At 37.2% G+C, this 12,695-nt stretch overlaps 1 protein-coding gene across 1 annotated transcript in view; it reads right to left on the reverse strand.

The window, feature by feature from the left end:
* Positions 1 to 11,720, reverse strand: part of itga4 (integrin alpha 4) — a 40,159-nt gene extending 28,439 nt beyond the window's left edge. The window contains exons 1-7 of the mRNA XM_053496148.1: positions 11,258 to 11,720; positions 10,506 to 10,618; positions 6,983 to 7,077; positions 5,531 to 5,660; positions 5,335 to 5,402; positions 4,285 to 4,414; positions 328 to 413 (exon numbers count right to left, since the gene is read on the reverse strand). Coding sequence (XP_053352123.1) covers positions 328 to 413; positions 4,285 to 4,414; positions 5,335 to 5,402; positions 5,531 to 5,660; positions 6,983 to 7,077; positions 10,506 to 10,618; positions 11,258 to 11,451 — 816 coding nt within the window. The 5' untranslated portion in view covers positions 11,452 to 11,720. The remainder of the gene's footprint in view (positions 1 to 327; positions 414 to 4,284; positions 4,415 to 5,334; positions 5,403 to 5,530; positions 5,661 to 6,982; positions 7,078 to 10,505; positions 10,619 to 11,257) is intronic.
* Positions 11,721 to 12,695: the final 975 nt, after the last annotated feature.

Raw genomic sequence — 12,695 nt, forward strand, 5'->3', positions numbered from 1 at the left:
GGCTGCCAACATTCTGATGCCAGACACAACGACACAGCTACACCCCGAGGAGCCAGAGTTACCCCACTGACACAAGGGGAACCCAAAATCTAGGTGGTTTAATATAATTCTTGATCAGTGTAAAGGAATGTGATTAACTCATTCGTGGATACTCTTTCACTCTGATGATTTTGATTCAAGGCCAGGATAGTTATTTTGAGTGCATTATCAAAACCTGTATCATGTATTGCAAACTGCTTGAAATATACTAGAAATCACTTTGAATATTGAAAAACCAAATGCAAAAATTAGGACTTGAAGTATGTACAGTATAAACATATGACTTACTTTGCCAGTCTGACTATGTTGGGGTGCACCACCCACGATCTCCATACTGTATGGGTGAAGAAAGTGACCAGCACTTACAGAGTAACCTGAAAAAAACAAAACAAATCATAAAGTTATTTTTCCAAATGATGCAGGACGAAATTGTTAGCTTTCATGAGTAAGCTTCGGTTGTAATGTATTAAAGTTTGATTTATTCACATATCAAATGTTCATACTATTCCAAATTTGCTGAATATATATATATATATATATATATATATATATATATATATATATATATATATATATATATATATATATATATATATATATATATAAGAATAAATCAGTATCTCAGGATGAGACGACTTCATGTCCAGACTACTCAAAAAGGACAATTTGATAATCTGTGGTGGTTGTGATGACTTTTTGTCAAGGATGCAAACACAGTCTGTTACATCACCATGCTAAATAATCATACACGTTAATGTCTCCTAGTCTAAATTCTTTTTCTTTTGCCTCCTCCCATTTGTCTCCATCTAACTCTATATATAGTGATAAAAAGGTAGGATCATTTTAGTGATTCGGTTCTTTGAATCTCGTTCATCAAAATGAATGAATCTTTTTTGAATCATTTTGTTCATTTCGTTCTTTTGGTCAGAAATAAAATAAAATGTTACATTATTAATAAACAGACCCCCAACACATGTGCAAACACAGATTGCAGCTGAGGACGTATTATGATAAACAGAATGAGCAGCTCACCTCTCATATCTTCTGGTCTGAGTCGTTCGTTATTTTGAATCTATTAAACTTCAAAGTGTCTATGGCAGTCACGTGACAAAAGAACGAACAACTAGGACGAGAAGCCTCATTGATAAGAATCGCTCAGTTCTTTTTCCCCAGTACTGAACGGCATAGCGTCTATGGGAGTCACGTGACAAACGAACAAACGATTCGGACCAAAAGACTCAGCGGTAACCACTCATTTCTGTTTCTAGTAACCTAACCATAACCTTGCAGTACATCTTCAAAAAATCGCAGCATCTTCAGCTCCGCCACCTCCAGCTCTGATTAATGTCTTTTTGTTAAATTACTTTCCATATCTTATTATATTTCTGTATGTTAACTACAACTTTTTACCCTATACAGATTTGCCACATTGAGCTAGCAAATTGTTAGGTTTTTCTGATATAGTATGAACTTTCCGCTGTCCGTAAAACAACCCACAACATTCACACATGTTCTTTTCTAAGATTTATATTCATTTCTACATTGTAAAACAATACTGAAGGCATCCAGAATACCCCTTGAACAGTTGATATTGAGATGTATCCGCTACTTCTGCTCTCTAAAGCCTTAAAAACAGAGGTGCTGGTTGTTAATTGGTGATTTCTGAGGCTGGCGAGTCTAAATGAACTTTTCCTCTGCAGCAGAGGTAGGTTTTGGTCTTGCTTTCCTGGGAAGATCTTCATGAGAGACAGTTTCATCATGGTGCTTGATGGGTTTTGCAAATGCAGTTGACACGATACCGTTCTTGCAAGAACTAGCTGACCTTCATATCTGTACCGTGGTATCTCATAGTTTTGAGTTCTAGAAAGTTACTAAGCAAAAAAAACATTGAATTAGAAGGTGTGTCCTAACTTCTGAGTGGTACTGACAGGGGGAACCTGGCCAAAAGGCTCAAATATGTTCTTTGCTGATAAGAAACAAAATTTCCGATACATTTCCCAGTCTGGGGTGCAGCAGACGCATCAACCAATAATTATTCCTTTAATTCACTAATTAATTTAATTCATCGATTTGTACTATGGCATAATTAAACAAACCACAGGGAAGACCTATAATGCAAATAATACAGATTACCAGCATCAGAACTGAATGCACACAAACAGACAAACGCACTCATGACCTATCGCAGGAAAGAAGTCGCGATAACTCCCGAGATATACTGTACAAAGTCTAAGACAATAACACTTACACAAGGCGCTGTTTGTTTTATTTACTACTTAAAAGCCTGCATGCGATTTTTAAGCTACACCCTTAAAGCTGCCTAAATATATCCCTATGAAACATACACTCGACACAGTCAAGACAGCAGAACGGCTGCACGCATGCCACATTTAACTACTTCCTGTTTACTGTAAAAGATCCTCTGCTTCACAATGATCTGCCCTTTTTTTTTTTACTCTACGTAAAAAAAACTCTGTAAACAATTTAAAACCGCCTTAAGAAATAACGCTTTCTGTAAAAGTTTCTCACATTGTGTTGGAGACATTTTGCAGACTCTTGGCTACAACATTGCTCATTGCTGTTTGAGGGTGTTCGACTGAGGATCTCTTGAGATCCTGCCACAATACCTCCATAGGGTTGAGGTCTGGACTTCTTTCTTTAGGCATTCAGATGTAGATTTGGACACATGCTTGGGATCATGGTCCTGTTACATGACCCAATTTGGGCCTTAAGCTCCTGGGCGGGAGGTTTCACATTTGTCTCAAGAAGATTCTGGTATTCCTGTAGTTGCAGAAAAAGCCCACATCCTAATGCTTCCACCACGAGTTTGCATGTTCTCCCCATTGTTGGTTGGATTTCTTCGGTTTCCTCCCACAGTCCATAGACATGCATAATAAGTCTAAGTGGTATGTCCGAATTTCCCATAGTGTGTAAGTGAGTGTGTGTTTGTGAGCGCTGTGATGGATTGTCCAGGGTGCCGTTGTGGCCTGAGTTACCTGGGATAGGCTCCAGGCTTCCTGTACAGTGTACAGAATGAGAGTGAATAGTGCTGCACATGATGACCAAACAGCTCCACCATGGCCTGATCATTCCAAAGATTATTATTTTTCCAGAATGTCGGTCTGCAGTTTGTTCAAATGCTTTATTTTTTTTCCCAGTCTAATTCTGGTCTTTATTCCTTTTTAGACAGAAGGGTCTTTTTCCTATGCACTATTCCATGAAAGCCAGGCTTGTTCATTCTTTTTCTAATTGTGCTCTCATGAACATAAATAACCATATGCTTTCGGGGCCCTGCAGGTCACATGATGTCGATCTTGAGGTTTTTCTTCAATTCCGAACCCACCCTTCCCAGCTTGATCAGCAGCAACAATGGATGGATTCTCTGAAGTCTGGGCAGCTGTCCTTTCACCGTAACATTCTTTTCTTCTAGACACCAAAATTCTGCTTTTCATTCAGGTAGTCACACTTCTCCATGATTAACTAATCTTGTGAATTACATTAGTAACACCTCGCTGCTGATTATTCTGTTAATGACTGTGCGAGTTGAAAGGGTGTCTTTTTTTCGCTCTTTATTCCTAAATGTTCGATTACTTTGGGGAGAAAAACTGCATATTGTGTTTTGTTCTTGTGAACTGAGATATTGGCTGATAGCAAACTTAGCAATGAATGCTGGCCTACAGTATTGCTTTCTACACTCTGACTGATGAGTCTTTATTCCTAAATGAACAGCCTGTCTGCTATCAAATATTTGCCATAATTCAACAATTAAACTAACTACCTACTTAAAACATGAAAGGAAAAGGTGGGAGTCACTTTGGGTTAAAACAGGTTAGTCAGTTAACATACCGCACTCCAAGCTCACATCATCAGCATCACGTCTCTTATCTATTCTTCTTAAGTGTTTCGCTTTGTACTCTGTGAGCAGTTTTTCTTTTTTGATGTTGAACAGATGTGAAAACCTCGAATAGTAATCTCTTACATTCATCAGGTTAAAGAGCTGCTCAGTTACTTTAGTCTGTCTGTATGAAGAACTCTTCAATATGTTAAGCATTTAAAGAGGCTTTAAAAGACTATATGACTCGCCCTAAATCATATTTTTACCTAAATACTGTATATTATCTCCGTTATCCAAAATATATGTACATAATGGTGTGTGTTTATATATATATATATATATTGAGTATTGTGGTACAGTATATCCTGTATTCAGTAAATGTATTATCAATGATTAATTCTCTTCCTCACCAAGATAGCTGCCATAGAGCACAGTGTTCTCATCATCCAAGTAGGCAGCTAAGGTCTTACTGGAAACGTTGTAAACCAGAACAGAGCCGGTCCAGTAAGAGCTCCCAGGAGCTCCCATTATCATCAGATCCTGAAAAAACAACAACATCAAAACATTAAAATTAAGTTATGATGTTAGAATATAAATGAAAACATTTAATCAGTGAGTCATTTAGCATGTTAATTTATAACACAGCGGGTTTGCTTGCATGATTCTTATTGGTCAGATTGTGATTAGGACTGGGGGAAAGGTTTTTAATCAGTGCATCAGTGGCCTATTTACTATAAATAAATAAATACAATGTGATTATACATACAGAAGATGCATTTGGTAATAGTAGAGTTATAGCATATATAGTGATATAGTAATGTGCTATAATAAACAGAAGGTGCAGTGGGTAATAAATATGTGTACATTTGTTGAGAAAGTAACATTATTTGTGATAGGATTTTTATTTAAAGCTGATGAACAGTCAAACATAAAGCTGGGATGCTTTTCAGCTTTTTGGTAACATTACAACCTGCTTTTTTTTTATAAGAAAGCAAAATATTGGTTGATAAGGAAAGCCTTCCATAACCAGGAAATAACTTGTTTCATGGTCAATCATTGGAACTATAATATAACTAAGAACTAATAAAATATCACATTCTTTCAAAATAATTAACAAAAGGCTATTGGGAAAATAATGGTTGTTGATTGTTTTCCTATCCTAGCACACCTGCTAGCTGACTCTAACTGCCATTTCCTTTAAGTAATGAAATGTGGATAATTAGCTAGCATTGCTTTGACAGGAGAAACAGGACGTTTAACCTTTTCTCGACATTCTACAGGATTTAATTTCAAAATCGTTAAACATTAATAGATAACATTTTATAATCCCAGGAGGTTTTGTCATTCAGTATTAAAACAAACGTCCGACATGAGACTTGTGTTCTCTAAATCAAACAATCACACTGTTTCAGACGCAGGACAGGGCAATGTGTGTTTAATCCTGTAAAACATGTGAGTACCTCTGTAAGGAAATTTGAAATCCCGGCTTGGCAGGATCCGTAGTCTTCACCGAACTTCCTCTGATGATCTGCACACACAAACAGCTATTTAACCATGCTGTCTTTCCACTAACTGCTGAACACAGTCTCCTCTGTTCATTCATAGTATACAATGTCTCAAAGACACATTAGTGTGGTGGGATGTAATTACATGTACCTCTATAGCAGGGGATGTATTGGGTTGAGTGGCTAAAATCGGAGCTGAGCTTGAAGCACACCCCATGCGGCAGCTTGTTTTGATTGTCTTTTTGCGAAAAGAAGACGTTCTTCCAGCGATGTCCACACGCCTGAAATTGGAACCAGTGTGAGGACGTACAAGACAAGTGTGCTTTTGTGTTAGACATAACGAGCTACAGACTCGGCACAGTGCCGACGTCCCCTGTCCTGCAGTATGACTCTCAGATGAGATGATGATCAGAATAAAATTACACAATTTGACTTATTATAGTCTAGAAGCTAAATATTGTAAATACGTGCTAAAGGTGCCAGGGGTCAGTTACTGAGGTCGGTTCTACTGTAAATGTATATATATATATATATATATATATATATATATATATATATATATATATGTATATATAAATCACATTTAATAAAAGAAAATAGTCACGGAATCTAAATGCAAAATACACAAAAGTAAGAATATAATATTAGCATATACAGTATATTAGTATATAATGTAATATAAATTAGTATAATAAAAAAATTTTATACACTTTGTAAAGAAAAACCTTATTAAATGTTACATATATATATATATATATATATATATATATATATATATATATATACTTATATATCTAACTATATAACTACATAACAGTTTATATACAGTAACTGTTATATAATTATAAAAATTTTATCATTTTAATTGAATATAAAGAAAATGTTATTTCTTTGTTTGTCTGAGCCCAATAATTTTTTTTGCATACATATATTTTTATCAATTGATGTCATTCAAATCCATCAAAAAAAATGTTTAACAAAAGTTAAATACTATATATTGTTAAGTTTTCTAGCTATTTTCATAAAGTGAAACATTTCACAACACAATGCTAACACTGAACTTTTTTAAATGCATGCTCAGCAATTTTACTGTATTGCACTGTAAGGACTGTCATCTGGATCCAAACCAGTTTAACACAATTCCATGTTCCAGATGTCTGACAGCACCTGGTTACTTATGAAAATTATAATGTATAACGTAAATGATTTACACGTCTATCGTTTAGGGAACCACCTTAAATTCATCATAAAAACCTTATGATGAAGTTTTTCCATTTTAATCTATGAAAAAAAAATACATTTACACAAAACATTACTAAAAGATTAGTCACTTGAGCAAAGATGAGAACTGCCCCTTAATGTATATATAACATTGGTCCTTAATTATGAACTTTAGTTAGGCGTACTCTAGATCAGCTGGATGCTAAATACTAAAAATAAAAAAGATTTCATTGATAAAGTTCGCGTAATTTCTGCAAAAAGTCATTTCTAATGAGAATATATGTTCATGTAATGTTGTTAAATAGTATCTCAGTGACCTTATATACTGTAGTATCTCATTAAACTAAAATATTGGGCACAAAAACAGAGCTAGGAGTCGTACCAGAATATCACCATTGGATGGCCTTCTCGAAAGGCTGACTCCGAGCCACTGGTTATCGCTTTCAGACTGGCATGTTTTCCCACACTTGTCCACACCTGTGCAAAATCCAAACACAAATGTGTTACAACCATAAGCGTGCATAAGGTATAAGTGCCCAAGACAGCTTATAACACCATTACAGTACATACAGTAGAGTTATGACACAACATTATCCTCCTCTTTAGTTCCAAATTTCTCTAAGGATTACAACTTTAGTTAATTATACAAGAGTTAATTATCCCCCAGAATCCAGATAATAAAGTTGATAAAGTAACATTCCTCTGAAGGTTTCTCAGGTTTCTCAGGGTTGCTACTGTCTTCTCTGGCTTGCTCATTGTGAATGCAGATGAACACCCTTATTCCGTCAGCTTTGAACTTTAAAATGTTTATTGGTAACATAATAAAAGTTCATTGAGCAGTGAAGCAAGCAGCGGCTCAGAATGCCAGTCCTAGAGGATTCCAGGTTCTGCACATTTTGGTGTTTTCCCTGCTATCACATTCATTTCAACTCAGAAAGGGCTGTTAATTAGCTGATTGGTTAAACCGGGGTACTGGGAGCTGAGGCTGGGGTCCTCCATGGCCAGAGGATATATTATCACAAATTACATGGAGGAAATGCTGAGTCAGCATCTACGTTCCATCATAATAATAATAATTAATAATAATAAAAAGAAGAAGAAGAAGTAAATGTTTGTATTAACAGGCAGCATGTGTTAGGTGTTACTCTCCAAATTCTAAGAAAAGGGTATTCAGCTGAAAAAAAAAATGCTTATTCATGCCAAACAGAAACAAAAACCCTACATGAGTTAAACTGCACTTAAACCAGCATGCAAAATCACTTGCTGTATCATCATCTTTTGGTCGAAACACACAGAACTGAGAAATAACACAGGAAGTTGCTTGTCAGTGTTTTGCTCATTTGCATATTAGATTTAATAAACCGACAAGATTAGATCGCACACATTACACATTTTAATGACATTGACAAAGTATAAATGATGTAAGCACCTTAAATGTTTACTACTGAGGCATATTTTAAAGTAAGAAGCTTGTGCCATAAACAAAGCATCATGCTATATGACACATCTGGCTTTCACACCTTTTTTTTTTTATTTATTTGTGCTTCTTCCAACTATCAAAACCAATTTGCTTATGTTTCCACAGCGTGCGGTTGGAGGTGTTAAATGATAAACTGAAGGTCAGGTTCACATGACGTGAACTTAGTTCAAAGCAGGTCAGCTGACTGTAAATCATTTTCTTTCTATTGATGTGTGTACATAAATTCTGATGTATATTATGTAGATCCTTAATGATCAAAACACTACTTTACTGTAGCCATCTCCCTAGATCTATGGTTTATCACTGTTATACAGTATAAGTACCAAGAGGAAATAACTTGTCGTGCAGATGTTCCACAAATTATCCATAGTATTCCGCACTCACAGTATATAGGTGGTGGCTCACACGGTTAAGGCTGTGCATTATTGATCAGAAGGTTGGGTGTTCAAGCCCTAGCACCACCAAGTTGTCGTTGTTGGGTCCTTGAGCAAGGCCCTTAACCCTATCTGCTCTAGGGGTAATGTATGCTGGCTGACCCTGTGCTCTGATCCTACCTTCTTTACCAGGATATTGCTGTGCTGTGAGGCTCTTATAAAGGCAAATAAAGTGCATTGAATGGATGTTCGAGATAAACACAGAACAATGTTTATGGAGACAGCAGCAGGTCCTAGAGTACCAGACAAAAGTATGGACACACCTTGGATTTCTCAAAGAATTGTGATTGATTTTCTACACTCTAGAACAACACTGAAGATTTCAAAACTATAAAATAACAGATAAGGCATTAGGTAATTAAGTAACAACAACAAAATAGTCAGTTGTTATTTTAAGACATGAAGGTCAGCTGTTCTGCAATAGTTCTTGCAAGAACAGTATTCTCAGTAATGAATTGTTGTTGCCCTTTTGGGCGCTCCCAGCATACCCTGGCTGCACTACAACTTGGCAGAGGTTTTACACCGGATGCCCTTCCTGACGCAATCCTCCCATTTTATCCGGGCTTGGGACCGGCACTGCATCGGAATCGAACCCGGGCCTTCCACATGGCAGGCGAAACACCTACCACTGAGCCGCCAGTGCCCTCTTATTGTCGGTATTGAGTACATTTGCAAAACCCATCAAGCACCATGATGAAACTGGCTCTCATGAAGACCATCCCAGGAAAGCAAGACCAAAACTTAGAGAGGAGACGTAAATTTAGAGTTACCTACCTGGAAAAATCAGCAGTTAACAAACAGCACCTCAGATTAGAGCTGTTATGAAGGCTTTAAAGAGCATAAGTAGCAGATACATCTCAATATCTACTCAATATCTCAATATTTGAATCTTGTTTAAAGGAGATTGTTGCATATTCTGAATTCGTTTAGCATTGTTTTACTGTATAAGAGGAAATAAATCAGAAAAGACCATGCGATTAGAAGGCGTGTCCAGACTTGTGACTGGTAGTGTAGATACAAATCTACAGGATGCATGTGAGATTGTCCACTGAATCAAAGGTTTAAACAGTTTTTGTGAAGTGTGGCTCATTGAGGTTTCAATATAAAAACAATGACATCAACAGTGATCTGTTGTGTGTCATGACCTCTTTATCCCCTTAAGCACAGTATTACACTAGCACATGTTGGACGTGTGCTAGACAGTCTGGCTGACCTCATACATTTCCACCCGGATCCTCGTATAAATCATTCATCTTTTCCCACTGCAATCCATTTTTCTTTCACACACCGAAATCTTGCCCAGTAATGACCAATAGAATTAAAAAAAGAAAAGAAAGAAAAAAGTAAATCCTGATGGACAAAGGATGTGTTGCACTTCCTGTCCAACTCCTGTCCGATCTGGAACAATAGTAGCCTCATTTCCCTTATTTGGGAAAAGTGAGTTAGCTGTTGCTCCATAATGACAGGAAGAGAAATGTGACCAGCCCACTTCATTCATGGCTCATTTGTTGAGCATTTACACGAGGAGAAGAAGCAGCCACTAACTCTGCCCTGTTTCTGAACCGGTGGCACGTGAATTTGATTGAAGAGGGATGCTCAGAGCTCCAGAGATTTGATGTCTAGACACTGAGCGAAGGACTATGACCAGCAGCAGAACTGTGTATTGGGAAATTCAGGAGGGAGAAACGTGCCTATCTGGTAAGAAGCCAGCGAGTAAAGACAGGATGAGTTCATTCACTGTCCACTACACTGACAGGGGATGGGATCCCATTTTTGAGTCTCAGTTCCTCTCAAGATTCCCTCCTAATTCTCTTTAAATTTGCGCAAATATATTTCGAGATGGTGATTATTGTTAACAGAAATACCACCAGCTCATTAGCTACCTATAATAAATAACTAATACCTATTAAACTGGGAAGTCCATTAGCTGTGTCACTGAGTATTAAAGAGACTTGCAGAAACTGAAATAAAGCTTGGAGAAGATCACCTACCAGTTGGGAGCTGTGTACACTGGTTTTTTAAAACATCACACTTGTAAATGGCGCCAGGTTTTTGAATGTTGGAGTAAAACGTGGACTCGGCAACCGGGGCTCCAACAAGCAACCTAAAAAAAGGACACAGTGATCTAGATGATGTGTTTAATTCAAGACATATCATAATGTTATATTACATATCACATCATGCACAATTAAAATTCTGAGTTAATGGAAGTTACATATTCTTCTGTTGCATATAGTGAAAATTTAGGTGATTATACATATGCACTATCAGATAGAAAGCAAAGTAGGATGTAACACATAAATGTCAATAAGTGCATGTGACAAAGAATTTTTTTAAGCGCCTTCATGACATGACTTTTTTAATGCAAGTGTAAGGGTTGTCATCCAACTTTTTAATTTCACTTTAACTTTTAACTTTAAGTAAATATAATGATTTAAGACGTCTTCTCTGAAGTATACACCATTGCATTTCTTTTTCTTCCTTATGTTGTATAGAGAAGCAACACAGTTTTTTTTTAACTAGCTCCCTAACTAGGCTTGGTCCATTCATATTAAAACGACTACCGAAACGTTTCACTTAATCTCTTTCTTGTCAAACTAAACCATGAATCATTTTTGCACTTACACATCTAATGCATGCATTATTGCTTTATAGAGTCTCTAAACCTAATGATGCTTATCTCTATAATATAATATAATATCTATAAAGATACAGTGTGAACACCCTGATCATAAAGACTCACCAGGCGCTTTGCTGGTGTTTATGGAGCAGAACCGAGTAGCCGAATAAAGATGCATTGGGTCCTCCAAAGTGCACCGAGTTATCCACGTCTAAATTATAGCAGTCCGCTGAGTTCAGCAAGTAGCACGCGCAGCCGAGCGCGCACAGCAGCACGCGCCACGGGGAGATCCTCGGGCTCTGTCCCTCTGTAGTCATTATTCCGAATGTTGTTGTTTTTATAATTATTAAAATAATAATAATTATTATTATTATTTTCAATCCTATCAGTATTTAAAAGTTCAAAGCAAGATCAAACAGTCCTTGTTGCGCTTCGTTTCATTTCTTCCAAAAGTTTTCAGCGCGCGCGAGCGTGTACGCGTGTATGTGTGCGTGTGTGTCTGTTCACGCGCCTGTTGCGCTCTGAGCCTCAACATCTGCTTGCTGCTGTTGCGGACCGGCGCGCGCGCGCGACCTCCTTCTCTTCCTCCTCCTCTTGTTGTTTCCCGCCTCCTCTTTACCCTCCTCTCCTCCCTTCCCCTGTCTTCTCCTCGGGCTACAATTTCGTCACGCACGCCTAGGGTCGGAGGGAAGACACGTCGCTTTGATGTTGATCCGTTGGACCGCGTGGAGGGTGGGGGGCGTGGTTCAAAAGTTCAAAAAAAAAAAAAGTTAAAGAAGTTCACAACAAATGTTATTTAAATGTTCAAGAGTTTGAAAGGGGCGGTGGTGTAGTGGTTAGCACTGGTACCATCCACCTCAGGTCTGTGTGCATGGAGTTTGCATGTTCTGCCCAGTTCCCTCGAACATTCTTTTTGCCTGTAGTGTTTGTATGACTTTGTGTATGTATGTGTGTGTGCACTGAGATGGATTTCTATCTTGTCGAGTGTGTGTCCCTGCCTCGTGCCATAAGCCCCCTTGAAAAGCCCACACATACAGTATATAGAGGTATATGTGAGAACTAATTGAATCTTTCTCTAAAGTGTGGTGGTCTCATTCGCTCTTCCTCACCCCAAATTTAATTGTGCATTGATTTTCTGCTAACCATGGTGTTAAAGAGTGATTATTTGAGTTAAATATCTATGGAGATTAGCAATCTTCCACGTTAGGGTCATTTCATAGTGTGTTGTTTATTGGTAACTGAACTTTTTTAAAGTGAATTGATGAAGCCTTTTGCATGAGAAAAAGACGCAGTCAAGAACATCATGTTTTACTGTGATATCAAATTATATTTATAGTAAATTATAGTTAAACAATAAAATAGGAACATTTCTATGACATTTTAAGTAATTCTTATCAAACTCCTAAAAAAATACAAAAACTAAAATTAGACCTCAATTTGATCTTGGCTAATGATCTATGTCTGAATTAAGTAAAAAAAACTACCTAAAGGCATATTAATTTGTAGCAAACAAGACATACCCAAGAATAAGTTATAAATCATTTCATAATTTGGGCTCATG

The sequence above is a fragment of the Clarias gariepinus genome, chromosome 5 (genome assembly GCF_024256425.1).
Source record: "Clarias gariepinus isolate MV-2021 ecotype Netherlands chromosome 5, CGAR_prim_01v2, whole genome shotgun sequence".
Lineage (NCBI taxonomy): Eukaryota > Metazoa > Chordata > Actinopteri > Siluriformes > Clariidae > Clarias > Clarias gariepinus.